Raw genomic sequence first — 13,233 nt, 5'->3', positions numbered from 1 at the left:
CCTTTGTTAGAACTCATTGTTAGAAAATTATTTTGTTGATCTGAAATTTATATCTTTTGTTACTTTCAATTTGTCCTGGTTCTTTCTTTTGGACGAATATAGAGGAAATAGAGGTAAATAGGTCAGTTGGTCATGTGGCTCCATTAGATGTCTCTAGTGTCCCTGATCCTCCTCTATATGATGTGGTTTTTGAATTTTCATTGCCCTGGATATTCTTTTTGGGTGCAATTCATTTGTCACTTGAAATGCAAGACCCAGAGCTAGTAACTGACTGTCTTCTACTTAATCTGCCAATGTGAGAAGACATGCAGTAAAATGTAAAAACCATTATTTGCACTTTAGGCCAAATTGTGTCATTAGTTGACTTCATATAATGCGTTAGTCACTAATTTTAGCCTCATTTTTTTTTCACATAGTATTATTAGCCAATACTAATGAAAGATCATTAATAAACCTTTCTTGATAAGGGTAATTTAGATGTTAGTAAAAAGATGCTAAAATATTTGCTTTAATGAGGAAAAAGGTCTGTTAGACTTCATGCTAAATATCAAATTCTTGCTACGTTGACCTTTGTTAATTAATGTGAAAATCTAAGCAAAGATTTTTTTCTAAGATCATTTCAGTGTTACTGTAGCTATCATTATTATTATTACTAGAAACTGTTCAGGTAATAATCTGGGTGAGGTTATCTTTATTGCTTGAAAACTAAGTCTCTTTTATGTATTACAGTTAATCTAGCTCATTAACTGAAACCACAGTTACCTCTATTTGTTATCCCTATTCTAGTTTGAGTATTTGTTACAAAAGATAATGATCACCCATTTTATTGATTTCCCAATGTCACCAAATTACTTATTTTTAGTTTATCTAAATTTGTTTTTTCATAACCTCACCATTTTGACTTGGAAGAGTTCCTAGAATCTTTTTTGGAGTACTTAATTTATATTCAAATCTCATCTCTATCTTTGATAAACTTTGAATTCTAGGGCAAGTCATTTGACTGGCTTACCCCACATTTCCTCTTCTGTGTATTGAAAGGCTTGACCTTGAGTGCTGTAACACAGGTTTTTATTTCTCTGCTTCTGCTTCTATTCCATCCTTTTTCCACATGGTAGGTAGAAGGGTCATTTAAAGATTTAAATCAGATCCTGTCATTCCCTATTTAACATATTTCAGATATTTTCCCAGTACATTGAGAATAAAATCCAGACTCCTCACTGTGGCCTATAGGGGCCAGGGTGAGCTGGCCTCTGCCTGTCTCTCCAGTCTGTTTTATTTGTTCAATTCTTAGCCACATGGACCACTCAGTTTTTTCATAGCATTTGACAGTTTATGATTATGTGTGTTTTTGTTTTGTTTACATGTTACTTGTTTGCCCTGCTAGACTAGATGCTCAGTGAGGGCAGATAGTGTATTTTCATTCACTGATAAAACCTAACACAATGAAATGTATTAGACAGATGCTCACATAATTATTCTTAAATCCTCTGGTTCTTACTACTTTGAGGTAAGTGTACAGCTTTTTCTTTTCACTTGGCAGTGTTTATCATGTCTTCCCTACCACTTGGGAATTCATACTAAAATGGATGTCTGCTTATATTTTTAAACAATTTTTTAAGTCTCAAATTATAATGACTGTCCTATCATGGCATGTTAATAAGTCCTAGATATATCAGTTGCTGTTGCATTCTTTAGTTGATTTACTTCTAGAAGAGTTTTTAAAATGATTACAGGGAATTGCCAGTGATTTGTTTGAATGTCACTTCATAGCGTTGTCCTACCTGTGTTATAAAGTGTGATTCTAGGCTGAGCTTATTTTAAATATGTAGATATTGTGTTTGTCATGTTAAGTATGCCACAAATATACTCTCTTTATAGTGTCAATATTGGTATCTATCACCTGAAATATAAGAATCTTTATAAAAATTTAGCTTAATATTATCACCGTGCTACCCAGATACAGTAAATTATTTGTTTTTTGGGTCAAGTCACCAAGAGTACTGTTTGGTCATTTACCTAGTGGCTTAATGAACCCAACCATTTGCCCAAGGGGAACCATTTAGTCCCCTGTCAGCACTTATGATCAAGCTTATTCTTAATCTCAGATGAATTGTCGTAGGAGAGGTTCATTCTGTTCTCTCTTCAGATTTAAGCTTAGGAAATTCACACATTTTTTGACCACTTTCCCTTTCATTTTTGTATTAGACAGTAACTATGGGCCTGAAGCTCTAGAAGGGTATTTGACTCTGTCCCCTGAAGTAGTTCCAGTGGTTGAACTATCTCTAGCAACTGAGCGCATTTCATTTAAAGCCCTTCAAAGCTGAATAAATCTTGGCAGAACCCCACAGAAACCAGAGCATGTAATTCTTTTTTAAAGCCACCATATTATTAAATAAAGAATTTGGGGTAAAGTATATTGCTTTAGTGGTCTTAATAATACTACTTAAAAAGGTCCTTTTAGCATTATCATTACTGTGACTTTGTGATGTGGTCCAAGGACTTTACTGGGAGAAAATCCTGGGAGGTGCTAAGAGTAACAGGGAAAAAAGACTTTGTAAGATTCAGATCAGAGTCCCAAGGCTTTCCTCATCTGTAGCCTCTTTCTTGGCTTTCATAATTTCATAGGATTCATAGTGTAAAGCTCGTAAGCTTTAAGCTGACTCAGGCGTGAGGTGGTCTGATGTTGTGCAAAGGGCATATGTTCGAGAAGTCAGAAAGAGCTGCATTAAAATCTCTCCTCTGACATTTAATAATTTTTAAACTTGATTAGGGTATTTTACCCGAGTTCCAGTTCCTTATTTGTAAAAAAAATGATAATAATACCTACCTTGTTGTGAGTATTAAATGAGATAATATATTTGTGATTTATTGCCATGTGGTAGGTTCTCAGTAAGTTAATGTTGTTTCTTTCTCTCCGTTAATATTCTATATATTCTTTGGTGGCACTGGAAATTCCCCACATCCACAAACTTAGAAGTATCTAGCAAGGATCATTTTAGTTTTACTTGAAACTGTACCCCCAAGGATGTAAATGTAAAGAAGTGTGTAATAAAGTTCATCTGTTTCTGATGAAATAAACAGATATGGCATTTGGGTAATCACAAAACAGTATCTTAAAATAATGAAAAGTTACTTTGAAATTATTACATTTTAATATCTTGAAATGATGTTAATTAAAATTATCTTCTTATTAACCAGTACTTTTTTTATATCTGTCTCCAGGGAAGGAAGAATATGCAAGATGGTGCAAGCGATGGTGAAATTCCTAAATTTGATGGTGCTGGGTATGATAAGGATCTGGTGGAAGCTCTTGAGAGAGACATTGTATCCAGGAATCCTAGCATTCATTGGTAAGTCTTTTAAGTTCTTGAATTAAAGCAGCAGAGAAAACAAGTTATTGGTTGACCTAATGTTAGTCTCTTCTTATTATCCATGACTGTGCCTTCATCCGTAATAAATGCATGTGTAGAATTGACAGGACAGTTCTTCTTTCAAAAGCTAACCAAGCCATTTTACATGTTAACTTGATGTTGACATAACTGACAAAGATTGTTAATTCAGTAACATGTCCTAATTAGGGACGCCTGGGTGGCTCAGTGGGTTAAGTGTCTGTCTTTAGCTCAGGTCATGTCCTGGGATTGAGTCCTACATCGGGGCTCCTTGCTCAGCAGGGAGCCTGCTTCTCCTATTTACCAGCCTTTGCCGGCTCTGACTGCTGCTCTCCCTACTTGTGCTCTCTCTCTCCCTCTCTGATGAATAAAATCTTAAAAACAAACAAGCATGTCCTAATTAATAACTACAATATATTTTGACTGATCATTTTATGCAATATTAATTAAAATAGTGTTCTTAATATACTAATTTCATAAAAAATTATTTTAAAAAATTAGTATTGACCATAAGTCAAGGTGTCCATGAATAAACATGAAACTTTGCTCTCTTGCAAAGGGATGACATAGCAGATCTGGAAGAAGCTAAGAAGTTGCTGAGGGAAGCTGTTGTTCTTCCTATGTGGATGCCTGACTTTTTCAAAGGGATTAGACGGCCATGGAAGGTGAGCATTTATTAAAATAAAATTGGTTTAAAGATGATGCTTGCATGATAATGAACGACAGCACTGTGGTTACTTTGTGTGTTTGTTAACCAAGTTGGTAAAGGTTGGAGGAGGTTTGTGTACCCTCTTAACACCTGGATTTGAATTTGTAGTTGAGGTGTGTTGCTTCTCAGAGGAACAGAGTGTTGAAACTACAGTCTTTAGTTAAGACACTGCCCTCAGGTTTGCTGGGCTAGGGATTAGCTTTAAAAATTTTCTAGATGTCTGTTTCTGCAAATAAGTTAACAAGCAAATTAAATAGTAGATAGTCTTATAGAATAAGTATTTGATCAAATAAATACCTTCCTGAAAGTTGGCATATTTCTCACTAATTAATTTTTTTGATCACTTTTGTTTAGGTTTGGTTTTATTCTTAGACCTGCCCTCTACTTTAGGGTAAAAATCCTGCTCAGGGCTATTCCTAAATCAGTTGTTTTTATTTTAGCATATTAAAATACCCTTCTAACAATGGCTGCCTGGAACTTTTTTGGTCTCAGTCACAGGCAAAGGCTTCCTTTAGTCTGCTCAGTAGGGTTAAGTAAAACCCATGATCTTACTCTGCCCTTCTGAATTAGCTAGGAAGGTTTGTTTCTCTTCCCAGTATCTCTTCCTCTTTTGACATGCCTAAAAGTAAAGAGGAGGAGAAATTTTATATTTACACAAATAGCTTGGAATACTCATGGCATTTTGATTGTCTTCAATAACTTAAACACTTTTATAGACTGGTATAGATTTATCTAATTTTGCTAATATATTACTGTACATTTCCTCTGTATTATAACTTTAAAAACAATACTTAAAGGAGAGAAAAAAGTCTTAAAATAGCTATTTATAGGAGTTTTAAGACAGCATGGTAGATGTAACCCCCCTGTCATGATGAGCCCTGTAAGTCTTTACCAGGAAGGTGATTTGCACATGTAGAAAATCACGTTGGCCAACAGTAGTCAAGCTGAACAACAGGACTTGCAGAAAGGCATTTGTTATTTGATTATGAAAAATGGGTGGATTTGTGAGGGATGTTTAAAAGGTAAATGATAACTTATGACTGAATGTTTATAGAGAGAGGGCACGAGTTGTATGACTCTCAAATTCCAGTCTTGAATTGAAGGAGTATGCAATTACTTCTGACTCCAGCGACCCCAAACTGAGCCAAAACTTACACATTGAAGGCACTTTTCTGGGGGACTACCTTCCTTTCAGATGCCACATGCAAACTTGGGCATCCCCAGGTCACCCTCCCTTCTGGCCAGCTGGCTATACATTTGGGGGCCCCCTTAGGTTTCATAATTTTCTGGAATGACTTACAGAACTTAAGAAAGCATTGTACTTAGAATAACAGGTTTAACGTAGCAAAAGGAGGCAAATCAGAACTAGCCCAAGGAAGAAATGCATAGGGTAAGATCTGCAAGGAGGCTGAAAGTGAAGCTTCTGTTTTCTGCCCATAGAATTAGGATGCTGTGGGTGTGTGACAGTACATAGAATAGTGCTAACAGGGAAGCTCACTCCAGCTCCAGTGTTCAGGGCCTTTATTGAGGTTTCACCACATAGTCATGATTGATTGAATCACTGCCCATGTGTCTCAGTCTCCAGTCTCCCTTCTTTCTCTAGGTCTAGTTGATACTGTACAGCTCAAGGTCCCTCTAATCCCATGGTTGGTTTTTCTGGGAAGGCCAGCTACCATCTTGAATCATCTCATTAGCATAAACTATACAGGGGCCCACCGTGAGTACCTCAGCGTAAAATTCATGGTTCAAGTGAACAACAGTGCACTCCTGTCACTTTGAAAATTCCAAGGATTTATAATCTACCTCCCAGGAACTGGGGGAAAAGAACAGCCAAATTCTTTATTATACAGTACTGTGAATTGTGAACTGATACTGGAAATTGAGAAGAGGAGCAGGTTTAAATAGAAACAAAATATGTTTAGATAAATACTCAGCAATAATTGGATATAGAGTTCTGGAGCTTAGGATAGAATTTGAATTTAAAATTAAAATAGTAATATGGGTGTGGATGAGATTGTTCAAGGAGGTCCATAAAGGAGAAAGAGCAAGAAGCTTGGTTGCTTTGAGAATATAGAGGCAGGGAAGGAGGAAAGCTGAAAGGCGCTGGAAGAGAGTCCTAAGTAGGAGGAGTGTCAGGGAAGAACAGTCTTCTAGAACTAATAGAGGGTGAAGTCTTTCAGGAAGAAGGGAATGAACCTCAGGTATAAGCACCATCAGAGGTCAGGGAGAAAGACAGAAGGTAAAAGTTGAAAACTGACCATTGGATTAGCAAATTAGGTCATTTTAGTGAATTAGTGAAGGCAGAAGTCAGATTGTAGCTCATAAAGAAAAAATAGTGAGCATGAACAATTTAAGAAGATTGGCTGAGAAGGGAAGAAGTAGATAGTAGCTAAAGGGTTTGTAAGGTCAAGCAAAGGATTTTTTTCTTTTTTAAACAGGACAGATATAAGTATGTTTATATACTGAGGGAAGGAGCCAGTAGAGAAGTAGATACAGGAAATAGAGGAGATGTTGGAAATTAACTCTTACTCTTACTGGAGGTGGCCACATGGAAGACATTACAGAAACTGAGAGGGCATTCAAAAGGGACATTAGAGAAATAATGAATTTTGCTATAGCTATGCTTATACCATTAGTTGTTTGTACAGTTTTCAAAATATCCGTCTCATGCACAGCTACAAATTCCTTGGAAAGCAAAAAATTTTTTATATAAGTAGTGTTTCAAATCCTCTTTCTAGGTGTCAGAATTCTATACCTAGTGTTAACTTTAAATCTGTTGGTTATTTTATCACCAAAAAATGGGTTTATTTAGGAATAGCAGAGAATTGCAATTTGGGACACAGGCTATGGCAGAGCCATACGTAAGTTTAGAGAGCAAAGGAGAAGATTTTTATAGAGGAAAGGGGAAATTAGGAGGGATGTAATAAAAGAAAAAATCTATTGGAGTAAAGTCTGAGGTTACAGTACAGTGGTTTTTCATTGGCTGGGTTTTGACACTCTCCCATTGGTTTTGACACTCTCTCATTGTTGCCACAGGGAGGAGAAAAACCTTTCTTCCTCATGCCTGGCTGGTAAAGTTTCTAATACGGTGTATGTAGACTTGTAAGGCTGGTCTCATCCAGTAGGGTTTGCAATTGACTAAGAGTTGTAGGACACAAGAGCTCCCCCTTCTGGCCTTGCAGCTCTATTTTAAAGGCGTTTTCCTTTCTTTAATTTTCACACTAGGAAAAGGGTTTGGACAGTTTCTGAATTTGGAAACTTTATGTGTGCATAGTTTGTAAAGTTTAAATCCCCAGGAGCTTATTAAATTAAATTAATAAATGGGACAGAATTCTTTTAAAGATCACCAACCAATATACAAAAGAAATGTAGTGTTAACTATGTTTGAATTTCCATTGGAAGAAGAAAATACTGAGTATTGAATATCCAGTAGCCTTCAACACCAGAGGATTGGTGTTCTTGAATAACTTTTACTCCTTATTGATTTATTTTTACAGAAGAATTTTGTATGTTGCCAAAGGTAAGAGGTAACTAAGATTTAGTTTTTAGTTTGTGTTTAGTAGTTCTTTCATCAGTAACTATTTTATATGAACTGTTAATTGTCTAGCACATTAAGCTGATAAAATGCTAGCTGAATTGATTATGCTTGAATTGCCACTGGATTTTAGTTACCTTATTAACTAATAGGTGGATCTCTCCTTTTTTTTTTTTTTAAGATTTTATTTATTTATTTATTTATTTTGTCAGAGAGAGAAAAAGCACGCATGTGAGCGCACAAGCAGGCAGAGGGGGAGAGAGAAGCAGGCTCCCTGCTGAGCAAGGAGCCCTATGTGGGACTCGATCCCAGGACCCTGGGATCATGACCTGAACGGAAGGCAGCAGTTTAACCAACTGAGCCACCCAGGTGTCCCAGATCTCTACTTTTTGATTAAAACTGTGTATTAATGTGTTGTGGAAGACAGGTTTTGTCCCTTAGGAGGTCAAGGAATATGTGGTAGAAAATATCTTATTTTCATTATGTTTAAACAGAGTAGTCACTGTTAAGCCATGCTCAAGACTACACATACTTATGTTCTTCCAACTTTAAGAAAATTGGGTAGGTTCTTTCTCAATGTATCAGAAGATTTCTTATTGCCTGGGCCTTTTGTTAGCCCACCTCTAAGTGCCTCTGATTTGAGACATTTTGTGAAATCAGTCATTTTTTAAATCTATGAAATGATACTTATGTCAAATACACTGTGATTTTACTGTGACAGTTGAGTTAATCTTTTGATGGGAAAATTTTTATGTACATCAATAGCTGATGATACCTTATAAGAATGCTTTTTAATCTGCTAATACATCTTTTGAAATTTCAGGGTGTACTGATGGTTGGACCCCCAGGCACCGGTAAGACTATGCTAGCTAAAGCTGTTGCCACTGAATGTGGCACAACATTCTTCAATGTTTCCTCTTCTACACTGACATCTAAATATAGAGGTGAATCTGAGAAGTTAGTCCGTCTGTTGTTTGAAATGGTGAGTGACGATATATTCAGATTTCAAAGAACTGATTGTGTAGGCAAATGATACCCCTTTTACATCCATTCGTCTAGGGAGTCTGTTTTTAAAGATTTTTATTTATTTATTTGACAGAGAGAGATAACAAGTAGGCAGAGAGGCAGGCAGAGGGTGGGTGGGGAGAGCAGGCTCCCTGCTCAGCAGGAAGCCCAGTGCAGGGCATGATCCCAGAACCCTGAGACCATGACCTGAGCTGAAGGCAGAGGCTTAACCCAGTGAGCCACCCAGGCGCCCCAGGGTGCCCTGTTTTTAAAAGGGCACATGGAGATGTAGTTGAACAGTTCCATCTTGACACATGAGTAAGGTATGGAGTGGTGGGTTTTGTCGCGTAGTTGATGTGTTTTCAGTGTATCTTTCTCTTTGAGGTACGAGAAAGCCCTTTGGCATCCTATCCAGAAAGGGTAGAAGACACTTTAGAAATGTGTGTGGTTTGATTTTTCTGGATTTCTTTTTCTTTTTCTTTCTTTCTTTCTTTTTTTTTTTTTTTTAAGATTTTATTTATTTATTTGACAGAGAGAGACTCAGTGAGAGAGGAAACATACGCAAGGGGAGTGGGAGAGGGTGAAGCAGGCTTCCCACTGAGCAGGGAGCCCGATGCAGGGCTTGATCCCAGGACCCTGGGATCATGACCTGAGCCTAAGGCAAAAGCTTAACAATTGAGCCACCCAGGCTTCCTGATATTTCTGGATTTCTAATGAGCTGGTTGAGCAGGGTGTATTTTAGTATTTAATTTAAAAATCAGAAGTTTATCTGTCATAAAAGTTTGTTCTTTTTTTGGAAGGGACTTGCAGTAGTTATTTAAGAATATATATTTGAAGATGGAGATTGATAATTTATCTTTAACAAGATTTATATTATGGAGATTTTCAAACACAAAAGTTAGTACAAAAATAGTACTATGAATCCCCATGTATCTGTCACCCACCTTCACCAACCATCTTTTATTCTTCGAAATTTTCATTTTCTGATATAAATGACTTAATCTTTGTCAGTAGTCAAACGATGGCAATAAAGCAGTAAGAAATTTCTGCTCTTTTTTTAAAGCATTGTTTTAGGAGGAGGAAATGGCATTAAAAATTCAGATTATTTTATGAGTTCATTGAATGGTTGCTTTAAAATGTTTTTTACAAAGGCTAGATTTTATGCGCCGACCACGATCTTCATCGATGAGATAGATTCTATCTGTAGTCGAAGAGGAACCTCTGATGAACATGAGGCAAGTCGCAGAGTCAAGTCTGAACTACTCATTCAGATGGATGGTAATTGATATTTAATTACTGTCCCCAAACTGTTACATTTCCTTTGTGAATTTTGGGTCAATTCATACTATGGAAATTCTCAGTGAGTGGACTGGAAGGCAGCCTGAATTTATTTGTAATCATTTGTTCATCCACCTGCTTGTTCAGTTTGCTCATGCACTCAGATAGCATTTACTGCAAATGTGTTATGAATCACATGCCATTTCAGGTTCTGAGGTTACAAAGAAAAAGAATGTCATGGCCGGTAAGGATCTTACTAGGACTGCAGAGGTTTCAGAGATGTGGTCCAGGGCCCCAGGGGTCTTTACGGCCCTTTTAAAAGGTTTGTGAAGGCTAAACCATTTTCATGATAAAATCAAGACATTATTTGCCCTTTTTTACTCTCAGTGTCTCACGAGAATACAGTGGAGTGTTTCAGAGGCTGGAAGACATTTGGGTTGTCATAATAGATGGAAAGCAGCAGCAGATAGGAGAATCCAGCTGTTCTCTGTTGAGTCAGACATTAAGGAGATTTACAAATATGAGAAGATGCCATTCTTCTTACTAAATTTGTTTTTTTGGTTTTGAAAACCGTTATTTTTTTTTATAAAATATTATTTATATTAACAAAGAATAGATTTGTTACTTTAAAATGGATTAATACATTTAAAAATTCTCAGTTTTAATTTCTAATGATAAATATTGATAGATGAATTATTCCACACACACAGAAGCTCTTTGGAGCTCAGTAATTTTTTTTTAAGAGTACAGACAGATCCTGAAGCCAAAAAGTAGAACCACTGATCTAGTTGGGAAGCAGGCAACTTAACAATAATGCATTTTAAAATTGTGTGGTAGAACTAATCTAGGTGTGGTGAAAACACAGGAGGAGACGTACCACCCAGATTAAGGGAGTCATGGAAGGAAACAGCTGAGTTGGGCTTCGAAACTTTGGCAGACGTTATTCAGACAAAGAAATGGCAATGAAGGAAGAGAGTGGTGGGTCAGAATTGCTTTTAGAGGTTTATTACTCTGGTAGTTGTGTGGCAAATGTAAAATGTGTTAAAAAAAAACCCAGAATGTGTTGTTTGGAAATAGCTATGGTTCTACAGCAACTGTGGATACTTACTGAATACTTACCGTGTGTGTTGTATACATTGCCAGGCACTGTAGGCATGTGTAAAACAGAGTAATAGGAGTCCTTGCCCTCCATGAGTTTATCATTTTAGTTTATGCTAAAGTATGAGAGAAAAAAGTGACTATGTTATACTTTGGGGGAGGGATCTAGAGGAGAAACACATTAGACGTTTCAAAAATATCACTGACTATAAATTTAGCTGAATTTCATCCAGGGGTGTTTGTGACTGTTGATTATAAATTGGATAGCTTGATTTTTTGTGATAATGACTGAAACAGGAGTGTAGTAATAATTTGTCAAGGAAATACAGTATTGAACTGGATTGCTTTAAATTCACTACCTCGTTAAGCCAGGCCACAACTAGAAACTCTTAGCAATAAAGTTTTTGAGTTTTTTATGTGTTTGTTGTTGTTCTTGTTGTTACTGCACATTTTCTGGAGTTCCCATTGTGTAACCCGAAACTTTTTATTCTAAAACTTTAATTCTGAAAAAGTAGACTCAAGGTATTTGTGTTTGATTTGGTATAAAAAGAAAAGATATTTTCAGTAGTGACTGATTATTAGGTTCTTTCTCAGATTTTTTGTTTATTTTTTCCAAGTCACTTAGAAGTATGAAGGGTAAAATTATTGCAGTATGTCCTGCCATATTATGATTGCATGCTAGTACATTAGCAAATGTGAACCTTCTTCTGTTCTTCCTTCTTGAGAAAATAAATTAGACTAACAACTAAAATAAAAATTTTTTGAGGGACTTCATGATTTGAAAAAGGAATAAAACAGCATGATCTCCCATACCTTTTCTTTTCAGAGCAACTATACACTCATTTTCTTACAGGAAAAAAGAAGGTTTTTCTTACTGGATTAGACTCCCGTAATTATATGAATTCTATTACCTCCTTGTTTTATAGTCATCTGTTGATGTGTCTTGTTCTGCCACCATACAGAGGTCAGAAGGACTGCATTATTTTCATCATTGAGCATATGACAAAGCCTCTGGCAGATGTTTAAAAATGTTGTTGAATGAGAGAATAAAGGACTGTGAGAAAAATGCCTGCTTTCCCCTTTATTGTGTATAGGAGTTGGAGGAGCTTTAGAGAATGATGATCCTTCCAAAATGGTTATGGTATTGGCTGCTACTAATTTCCCATGGGACATTGATGAAGCTCTGAGAAGGAGACTAGAAAAAAGGATATATATACCTCTCCCAACAGGTATGATGCCTTCCTTTTACTATATCTAGATGTTGGTTTTTTTCTTTTACTTCCTGTTACCTTTTTCTGTTTCTGTAAGTTTTTAATCCTTTGGCATTCTTAAATCCTTTTAATTAAATTTAATTAAATTCTTTTAATCCTTTGGCATGCTTAAAGTTTATGGCATCACAAAACAATTTGTAATAGATCAGAAGAGAGGCCACAGTAGTACTCCACTGAAGTTCCTTACATTTCAGAGCAGTTCTTCCATTCAGAGCAGTATTCATGTTAATAAGTTTGATAGGATGTCCAAAGTTTTACTTTTAAATTTAAAGTCCTCATTAAATTTTTTTTTTTTTTTTTTGAATCAGAAAGTGAACACAAGCGGGGGGGGGGGCGAGTGGCAGGCGGAGGGAGAAGCAGGCTTCCTGCTGAGCAAGGAGCCCAATGTGAGACTTGATCCCAGGACCTTAGGATCATGACCTGAGCTGAGGGCAGCCGCTTAACTGGCTGAACCACCCAGGGGTCCCATAAAGTCCTCATTTCTTTCCCATAAAGAAACTTAAGCGACTAAAAATAAAGATCTCTTGGGATTTTCTTAAAAATACACTGCTTTGAAAAATATAACTTCATCCTATCGATGATTTGAACTTTTCATAAGTGACTACTTTTCTTTTCATATTGAAATAAAATATACATGGAATTGAATGGATAACCATTAAGTGTGTAATTTGGTGAGTTTTGACAAGTGAATATCCCTGTTTAATCAATACCTTACTCAAGATGTAAGATATTCTGACCCAAGGAAGTTTCTATGTGCCTCCTACCAGTTAATTCAAACCCTCAATAGGTATTACCTTTCCTGATTTATATCACATAGATTAGTTTTACCTATTATTAAATTTCATATAAATGGAATCATAACATGTACTCTCGTGTGTCTGTTACTTTCACTCAACATATGTTTTGAGACTCATCCATATGGTTACATGATTGGTAGTTTATTCTTGA

At 36.3% G+C, this 13,233-nt stretch overlaps 1 protein-coding gene across 3 annotated transcripts in view; it reads left to right on the top strand.

Moving 5' to 3' along the window:
• The window catches only part of KATNAL1 (katanin catalytic subunit A1 like 1), an 85,696-nt gene that overhangs the window by 55,868 nt on the left and 16,595 nt on the right, over positions 1-13,233 (top strand). For all 3 annotated transcript variants that reach the window (XM_044249534.1, XM_044249533.1, XM_044249535.1), the window contains exons 5-9: positions 3,223-3,350; positions 3,949-4,054; positions 8,457-8,615; positions 9,790-9,916; positions 12,109-12,243. In XM_044249534.1, the coding sequence (XP_044105469.1) occupies positions 3,223-3,350; positions 3,949-4,054; positions 8,457-8,615; positions 9,790-9,916; positions 12,109-12,243 (655 nt within the window). The remainder of the gene's footprint in view (positions 1-3,222; positions 3,351-3,948; positions 4,055-8,456; positions 8,616-9,789; positions 9,917-12,108; positions 12,244-13,233) is intronic.

Source organism: Neovison vison, chromosome 5 (assembly GCF_020171115.1).
Source record: "Neovison vison isolate M4711 chromosome 5, ASM_NN_V1, whole genome shotgun sequence".
Lineage (NCBI taxonomy): Eukaryota > Metazoa > Chordata > Mammalia > Carnivora > Mustelidae > Neogale > Neogale vison.
The sequence above is the reverse complement of the archived record's forward strand: the minus strand, read 5'-3'. Positions and strand labels throughout refer to the sequence as shown.